Source organism: Mus caroli, chromosome 1 (assembly GCF_900094665.2).
Source record: "Mus caroli chromosome 1, CAROLI_EIJ_v1.1, whole genome shotgun sequence".
NCBI lineage: Eukaryota > Metazoa > Chordata > Mammalia > Rodentia > Muridae > Mus > Mus caroli.
Window position 1 is genome coordinate 131005291 of NC_034570.1, and position 9457 is coordinate 131014747.

The following is a 9457-nucleotide window of genomic DNA, read 5'->3' on the forward strand; positions in this document are numbered from 1 at the left end:
TGTTTTGTTGTTGTTTTTACAATACTTAGAGGTAACTGGGCGTGGTGGTGCACGCCTTTAATCCCAGCACTTGGGAGGCAGAGGCAGGCGGATTTCTAAGTTCGAGGCCAGCCTGGTCTACAGAGTGAGTTCCAGGACAGCCAGGACTATCCAGAGAAACCCTGTCTCGGGAAAAAAACAAAACAAAACAAAAACAATTAGAGGCACTTTTCAAATACATAGGAGAAACATTAGACGTGTGCTAAGGCAATAGGGAACCCTGGTATTGCCTCAGATGCTGGCAGTACTCATTTTTGGTTGGTTGGAAACCAGTGCTGTATTTCTCCATACCACTATTTTACACAATGGTCACAAAGACATTAGGTAACTTAAGAAGGATAGCATGACATGGCTATTAAGACTAGCTAAGTGTTCCCCAGTAATTGTTTATAGGGCTTGCTTGACCGCCAGCATTCTAACCCCTTCACCATCACTGATGCCTTGCCTAGGAACCAGTTGAAGATGCCACTTCTTTCCAGGAACTTGTTCACAAGTTGCACTCAGGTATTCAGGGCCGCATGCAGCCGTGAATTGGACAGTTATGATACCCTTTTCTTCCCCGCAACGTGTTTAAAACACCAAGGGCAATTTCCGTTCTAATTGACCGGCTCGTAGAGTTGGGTAAATTTGCTGCCCTGTTTTGTTTTTGCCCCAGGTAACCCTGACAACCCCGCCATCGTTTAAACAAGGCGCCGCCTCCTCATTGGCTAGGCGCTTTCGTCCGCTCATTGGCTCTTTTTAGTGATGTGGGCGGGTTTCTCCTCGCTGGTTGGTGCTGTAGCGAGGAGGTTCCGGGAGCTCCCATTGGTGGAGGCGAGATATTTGAACCGAGCAAAAGCGGCTAGACTACTTTCCCGAGAGTTTAGGGGATCTTTCTGGCTTTTTGATCTTTGTCCTGGTCGTTGGCTTCCGGGAAGCCGGCGGGAGCCGGACAGCGGGTACCTGACTGCCGGGCACGGGTGGCTGCCATGGCGACGATGCAGGCAGCCTCCGGCCCAGACGAGAGGGGGCGGCGGGCGCGCCCAGATCCTGAGGCCGGGGACCCGTCTCCGCCGGTGCTGTTGCTCAGCCACTTCTGTGGCGTTCCCTTCCTCTGCTTCGGGGATGTCCGCGTGGGCACGTCGCGGACGCGGTCTCTGGTCCTGCACAACCCGCACGAGGAACCTCTGCAGGTGGAGCTGTCGCTGCTGCGCGCCGCAGGCCAGGGCTTCAGCGTGTCGCCGAACTGCTGCGAGCTGAAGGTGGGTGCGAGGGGCACGTCCCCGTGGCGTCACCTTGGGGTATAGCAAGAAACTCCGAGAACATCTGAATCAGCTCCTAGTCTTCACTGTGGGGCTAGGAGATAATGGGACTCCAAGACCAAGTCAGTGTACTGTTTTGATCTTGGGACGCTCTCCTTGCAGGGTAGGGCAGGGATACAATGGGACCCCAAGACCTTGTCAGCTCCCCGACTTGACCAGGGATGGGAATATGGGTGGGGCTCCCTCTGCCGAGGCGAGGCAGGAAAAGAGCTAGACCCAAGACCAAATCTACTCTCCCTCTTGACCCCGGGAACACCCTCTGCAGAAGTGGAACTAGGAGAGAGGAAGACCCCAGCACCACGTCAACTCAGTTGACGGGCTTTGGCTTCTTACGGTTTGGAGAAAGTGGGCACTAACTCGCTTGGTATGGTGATTAAAAGCGCGTGCACCTGCCATCCCAAGAAGCATTTCAGAAAGTTTCTGTTAAACAGACAAGCGTTTTAAATAGACGTTTGGCAGGCGTTGCAAAATATGTTTGAGTATCTAAAGATGGTATACTTTAACATTTCCCTGTTTTGAGACTGGAGGAGTACATTGATGAAAGTTTTCTAATTGCTTCTTTTCAGCCATTTTTATATGCATTTTGTTTTTCATATGTTTGGACTCAGTGGAACTACATTTCTATTGTGATAATGAAAAAAAAAAACTGTTTTGTTTAAATATCTAGTCCAAACCCTTACATGTGATGTGTAAGCAACCTTTGTATTTTACTCTTTTTTTTTTCTTTTGCTGTTCTTGTAGTCTTAAGAGGTTTCATTCTGACTGGGATTACTGTGTCCTTTTCAGTGAGTAGAATCTCTAAAGCTGTGGAAACAGTTAGCTGAGGGAGCCTGCACACACTGCTGCCTACTAACTAGTAAGGATGGGCCTCAGAGGAAAGGCGAATCTGAGGTTGGTTGGTTGCATCGTCGGGAATCCCAACACTTAAGAAGCCATTGCCCTTTGATGAACAACTGCCTGGATTTCTGTCTATAGAAAGATATCTTTTTAAGGATAAATCCTGGCTTGTAGAGGGGGGAAATTCTGTTCTTATTGTTAATCAGCTGGCCTAAAAAGCTATGATTTCTACTTTTCAAGAAGAGCTTATCCTTTTCACGTAAACAAGTTTCATTCCAGCACACATGACGTCTTAGTCTTAAGCTTGTCAAAGCACACACTTTACCACTGAGCTAGGTCCCGAGCCCCAGCCATTACAGTTTACAATCCACTCAATTAAAATGACTTGTAGATTATCAGTTCTCTTGCTATTGTGCAATTGGATTTTATTACATTTATATTTTTTGTTGTTGTTGTGGACTTTTATTGCTAGTGGCTCTATTTTCTTATAATGAACGAGTGTAGGAAAACTGAATAGGAAAAATAATTAACTATTAGGGTGTGTTAACAGTTATCAATCTGCTCTAAGCTATGTATAGTGCATTTGGCTATTATTATATTGTCATAATAATTTCTGATATTTATTATTATGATGATGATGATGATAATAATTTTTCTGATTACAGCCTAAAGAAAAACTCACCATTTCCGTTACCTGGACGCCACTGCGAGAAGGGGGAGTGAGGGAGATTGTCACATTTCTTGTAAATGATTTCCTGAAGCACCAGGCTATATTACTAGGAAATGCAGAAGAGCCTAAGAAGAAAAAGGTAATGTTTTAATCATTGTGATTTTCCAGAAGGAAATGTTTAGTTGGGGAGCATGAAGGGACATATATAAATAACATCACTTATTTAAAACTCATTAAGAACAGCTTACAACTTCTTTTGTATATTTCTTTTTTCTTTTTTCTTTTTTTTTTTTACAGAGAAGTCTTTGGAATACCAGTAAGAAGATTCCAGCCTCTTCAAAACATACAAAAAGGACTTCCAAAAATCAACATTTTAATGAATCCTTTACTATTTCACAAAAAGACAGAATTAGGAGCCCACTGCAGCCTTGTGAAAATCTGGCTATGAGTGAATGCTCTTCCCCAACAGAAAACAATTCTTTACCCCTTGAAGAAAACAAAGTCCCCACCCCATCCATTAGTCCTATTAGAGAATGCCAGAGTGAAACTTGCTTGCCTCTGTTTTTACGCGGGTCCACTGCCTATTCATCTCTTCATGAATCTGAAAATACACAAAATTTAAAAGTACAAGATGCCAGCATTTCACAAACTTTTGATTTTAATGAGGAAGTCGCAAATGAAACTTTTATTAATCCCATCAGTGTATGTCACCAGAGAGAAGGGGATAGGAAACTCACACTTGCCCCAAACTGTTCTTCACCTTTGAATAGTACACAGACCCAAATACACTTTCTAAGTCCAGATTCTTTTGTAAACAACAGGTATACGTCCGATAATGACCTGAAATCAATGAAAAATGTTTTATCAGATACATTTAGGAAAGATCCCTCAGAGTCTGTTTGTCTGGAATCCCAAACTATACATGAAGTTTGCCAAACAATCTTAAGCCCAGAGTCTTTTTTAAATGATAATTATGGACTTAAAAAAGGTCTAAACATCAAGTCAGTCAGTCCCGTTTTGTCGCCAACACAATTTGTAAAGGATAACACAACACAATTTGTAAAGGATAGCATGGTACACGTAGGTCAGCAAACGGCTAAGTCAAATATAACTTCTCAGGATTGGAGAATAAATGAAGGTTTGGCATATACCCCTGAGTGTCAGCATGCACAAACTCCCAACAGTAGATTTGAAAAACAAAACCCTGTAGAAATGAAGTCACTTAAGTATGATTTTACAAAGCAAAAGCCCAAGATTTCTGAGTTTCAAGATGCTTTTTGTAACCAGAGCAAACAACCGCAAAAGAGACGCCCAATTCTTTCTGCCACTGTTACGAAAAGGAAACCCACCAATGCCAGAGAAAAGCTACCTGAGATTAACAAGCCAGATGCAAAAAGATGTCTCAAAGGTCTAGTAGGTGAACGTGGAAAAGAAGTGGATAGCCTGAGAGAGAAAGGTCTTCATTCTTCTCTTCCAGTTGTGGAGCCAGGAGTAAGTAAACCTCTGAGTTACAGGAATGAAGTAACGCCTTCAACTGTTGTCGTTGCTCGTAAAAGAAAGAGCCACGGAACAGTGGGAGATGCAGATGGAAAAGTAGCAGTTGAAGAATGGATGGACACGTGTGAAGTCAAACGAATCCATTTTTCTCCTCTGGAATCTACACCCTCAACTGTTGCAAGAACCACAAAGAGAGAAGGGCTTACCTCAAAGCGTATAAGCAGCCTGGAGCGGTCAGGCCTGAAGAAGAAAACGGGTAAGTTGTCCATAACATTGTGAGTTGACATTGAAGAATGCATTTTATCTTTTCCTATAGTGAGTTCTCCAATTTAGTACATCTGCTGTGGATGGCCTTGTAGCAGTTTGTTGAGGGAAATACAGGACACTTGTGATATAGTGTGGGAAGTAATTATTAATTCTACACCAGTTTAAATTTGATATTTTTGTTCATGAGTTTTCTGCTTAAATTATAACTTCAAAAATATTGCATCCAACCGCGCGTGGTGGCGCACGCCTTTAATCCCAGCACTTGGGAGACAGAGGGAGGTGAATTTCTGAGTTCGAGGCCAGCCTGGTCTACAGAGTGAGTTCCAGGACAGCAAGGCCTACACAGAGAAACCCTGTCTCCAAAAACAAAACAAAACAAAACAAAAAAAATATTGCATCCAAATGACCTTGGACCTCCTGGTGGGATATTATTATATCTGCTTTTTATTTCTTTATTCTTCCAAATTATTTTTTCTCTTTTCTAACAAACAAGTGAAAAAAACCAAGAGCAGCTTGAAATTCATCTTTAGACCATTCACTCCTATCTCTCTCTAAAGAACCACTCTTATCTCTCTCAGAGAGTCTCTTCCAATAACTAACATGAAGAATTAAAAGTATTTGCAGAACCTGGCCTTTTAGTTGCAGCATCCATGGGCTCTGCTCTCGTCAAAGCATCTTAAGTGCATGTTACCATCTGTCGTCTCTGAATCCAGCCCTTCTTGCTGAGCCAAGCTCCACCGTTGTTGTAACACCCACCATTCCTTAGTGGTTTTCATAGCTCGGCTTGCAGTGTCAGTTCCTTTCCGTATGTACCTTGAATTTCTTAATTCTGCACAATCAGTACACTTTCCTGCCTTCCTTCCTTCCTTCCTCGTGCTACCCAGACAGATTCCAGCTACCCAGCCAAGCAGCCAAGCAGCTCGCCTTTGTCTAGGCTAATCTCACTTGTCTACTCTATGCCTCAACATTACCTTTAGGTAATGACTTCTGATTAGTCCTTATTCATTTTTTGCCTGAATTTTTCGGACTGGAAAAATTAGCCTTCCATTTTGTTTTAAGTTAGTTATACTACCCCTTTCTTTTCTCTTCCCACTGTGTCAGATTACAATAGGGAACATTTACTGAGCACTTGTGTCTGTGGTCTATAAGAATATATTTCAAATTCTTTTTATAACCTTATCATATGTCACAGTTCTGAGTGCCAACTATGCACATGTATCCTGTGTATAGTTTTCAGGATGGACTCTTAATATGTAGACCTATAGTCAATGTTATGTTTCTACGTGACTACCCAACAGTGTCTTTCACTTGCTTTATACATTGCCAAATCCTTCCTATCTAGTCACTGAATGATGCTGCTAAATATCTTATTTGCCTGGGACAAACACCTTGGAATTGTCCTTAATTATGGTAATCTTCTCCCATCCTTTTTATGTAAATTCCAAATCAGGTTTGATTCTAAATATTTATACTTGAAAATGTTACTAGAAGGAAATTCATTAGCCTTTGGGATTACCAAAAAGGTGAGTTCTTAGTACTTGAAATGAGAGCATGAATGTCCAAGAAACCAATTAACACAAATGTTAGTAGGAGACATCAAATAAGAAGATTACACTATCATGATTGCTCTCTTGCAGAATCAAAGACCATCACACTGGGTAACCAGAGAGATCTCACTGTGAACATCATTTAGGTTTCCTGCATAGGAACTGACAGTACTTATTTGTTAGTAATTGTATTGTCACATCAAAAACTTGGAGGCCAATATGTCATTCTAGTCCCTTTTTAAAATTTAAATCAGTTGCACATGCCTGTTAGTGATATCTTGCTATTCGCTATTTTGTATAGATACACTCTTAACAAATAAATTATTTGATTTTAAGAAAATATCCATTTTGACCTTCTATAAAATAGACAATAAATGATTAAGAGAATCAATGAATTCAGAATAAATACACAAATGACCATGGAAGTTCCCTTGCTCAGATCTTCTGTTTATTTGAAGCAGAAACCTAGGAAGACCTCTGCTAGATTCAGAGAGAATTATATACATTAGACTTGATTTACATCAGGAGGGGGCGCTTTTGGAGTTCATTAAGTGGTTTGTGGTCTGTAACTTGGAAGATGTTGTTCCTTAATTTAATGAGTATGGGTGTTTTGCCTAACTGTGAATGATGAGTGTGCCTAGTGCTATAGAAGCGAGAGAGGGCAGTGGATTCCCTTAGGCTGGTGTTAACAGGTTGTTGTGAGCCACCTTGTGGGATCTGAGAATTTAACCTAGGTCCTCTGGAAGAGCAGCAAGAGCTCTTACCCACTGCATTATCTCTCTAGCCCTGAGGTATTGGTTGGTTTGTTTACTGAAGTTTATAACATTAGCACCTAGAATATATTGTTATTAAGTGTCTCTTAAATGAATATGATAATAAAGAGCCCAAGTTGAAATCTGAAATTTGTTACCGATTTGAAAACATTTTATTTCTTAATGCTACTATGGTTTCTATTTTACTTTAGATTCATCAATATTAAAAACACCTCTTTCTAAAACAAAGAAAAAGAGAAGATCCATTGTTGCTGTAGCACAGTCTCATCTGACCTTTATAAAGCCATTAAAAGCAGGCAAGTATTCATTGTATTTATCAGACTGAAAAAGGCTCTGAGAGGGAAATAATGCACTTAGCTTTTGCTCTGATTGCATGTCAGACTTGAGAAGTTCTCAGCTCTCTTCAGCACAGAGTGACAGCAAACATTGTTCAGTGGCTTAAAGATGATTTTGCTAGTACAAAAGTCCTCTTGATCTATTTTCAAAAATGATTTAAAGGGAAATTTCTTATACATTAATTAATTATATTATTCTTAGCTATTCCTAGACACCCAATGCCGTTTGCTGCAAAGAACATGTTCTATGATGAACGCTGGAAGGAAAAGCAGGAACAGGGCTTCACTTGGTGGCTAAATTATATATTAACACCTGATGACTTCACTGTAAAAACCAATGTTTCTAAAGGTAAACGGTTTTGAATTACACATAACTGTGTTATGCTGTACTTAGTGATGGCTACTAGCTCACTGTCTTAATAAAGAGGTGTGTAGGGAAGTTATGTGATAATGAGGAACCTGGGTGCCCATTTGGGAGAATTTCAAAATATCCTAGCGCTTATTTTCCAGGAAAAATGGGAGTGGACAGGGTAGAAAGAGTTGGGGGAATCTCTTCTTGAGAAGGAAACTCGACTGTTGCCTTGGCATAGAAATCATAGAGTTAGCTCTAGGCTGAGACTATGTTAAACTACTATTAGGCTTCTTTGTAAAGAGGTGACTTCCTCACTGTGCTTCTTTGTATTTCTCAGAGAGCATTATATAGAATTTCTGCATTAAAGGAGTCTCGATTGTATGTTATGCCATTATGCAATTTTTTCCTTTAAAAAAATACAGTCAATTTTTTATTGTGTTTTTTTTTTTTTTTTTTTTTTTTCCTTAAGATAAAATATATTTTACGGGGCTGGTGAGATGGCTCAGTGGGTAAGAGCATCTGACTGCTCTTCCGAAGGTCCAAAGTTCAAATCCCAGCAACCACATGGTGGCTCACAACCACCCGTAATGAGTTCTGATGCCCTCTTCTGGTGCATCTGAAGACAGCTACAGTGTACTTACATTAAATAAATAAATAAATAAATCTTTAAAAAAATATATATATATATATTTTACAAAAATCCCAGATATAGGTGGGGAGACAGCTCAGTTGACAAAGCACTTGCCTTGAAGACTTAAGTTCCCAGAAGCCTCCTGGAAGCAGCCAGGGACATTGCTGGGGCCGTGGAGAGGGGCAGATCCCGGGGACTCACTTGTCTACCTTAGCCTATGTAGTCAGTTCCAGGCCAGTGAGAGATCATCTCAAAAACAAGAAGGTGGAGTGCACCCCAGGAGTGACGGATGCCCATGCTTGTCTTCTTGCTTCCATCATATACACACACATGTGGACACACACACACATACATACACACACACACACACACACATGCATAGGTAAACACGTACACAGAATTCAAATTATGTCATAGTTCAACTGAGTCATATTCCTTATAAGCTTAACTTTTATTCAGATAGACTAGAAAGAGAAACTTGTTGGGAGGCCATCTGACTAGTCTGCATTAGAAGTGCTCAGGTTTACAAGTGCTCGTGTTGGAAGTTATGTGTGAGGTTAACAAGAAAACTTTACCTTGTTAGGCAATGTGCAGATAGAACTTGGCCAAAGGCACTTAGTGAATAGAGGGCTTGGAGGGGCGTAACAAAGAGTCCCTTTTAGCATCTCACCGTGCATTCAGTTGCTGGGTTTGGTTAGGTGTGGCGATGATGTGAAATCTGAAGCATTGTCCTGTTTTTCTCTAGTGAACGCTGCCAGCCTTGTTTTGGGAGCGGAAAGCCAACATAAAATAAGTGTCCTGAAAGCACCTACTAAAGAGGAAGTGTCTCTCAGAGCTTATACAGCCAGCTGCAGGCTGAATAGATTACGTCGTACAGCTTGCTCCTTGTTTACTTCTGAAAAAATGGTTAAAGCTATTAAAAAGGTTGAAATCGAAATTGAAGTTGGGCGGCTACTTGTTCGAAAAGATCGACACCTCTGGAAAGATATTGGTAAGATTATAGAAATCTTTAAAAATACTGTAAAGAGCATGTGTTCCTTTTTCATCAGTTTTATTCATGGATAATTGACAAAAATTGTACATGTTGATAATTGGATGGAGTCACACCTAGAGCAGTGAATGATAGTCACAATCTAGCTAAGTAACATCCACAGTTGGTTACCTTAGTGTCTGTGTGTGTGTGTCTGTGTGTCTGTGTGTGTGTGTGT

At 41.0% G+C, this 9457-nt stretch overlaps 1 protein-coding gene across 1 annotated transcript in view; it reads left to right on the forward strand.

Annotated features, from left to right (window-relative positions):
• Positions 1-889: 889 nt before the first annotated feature.
• The window catches only part of Aspm (abnormal spindle microtubule assembly), a 44448-nt gene continuing 35880 nt past the window's right edge, over positions 890-9457 (forward strand). The window contains exons 1-6 of the mRNA XM_021168094.2: positions 890-1280; positions 2843-2986; positions 3145-4600; positions 7123-7227; positions 7469-7615; positions 8995-9240. Of these exons, the coding sequence (XP_021023753.1) occupies positions 1008-1280; positions 2843-2986; positions 3145-4600; positions 7123-7227; positions 7469-7615; positions 8995-9240 (2371 nt within the window). The 5' untranslated portion in view covers positions 890-1007. The remainder of the gene's footprint in view (positions 1281-2842; positions 2987-3144; positions 4601-7122; positions 7228-7468; positions 7616-8994; positions 9241-9457) is intronic.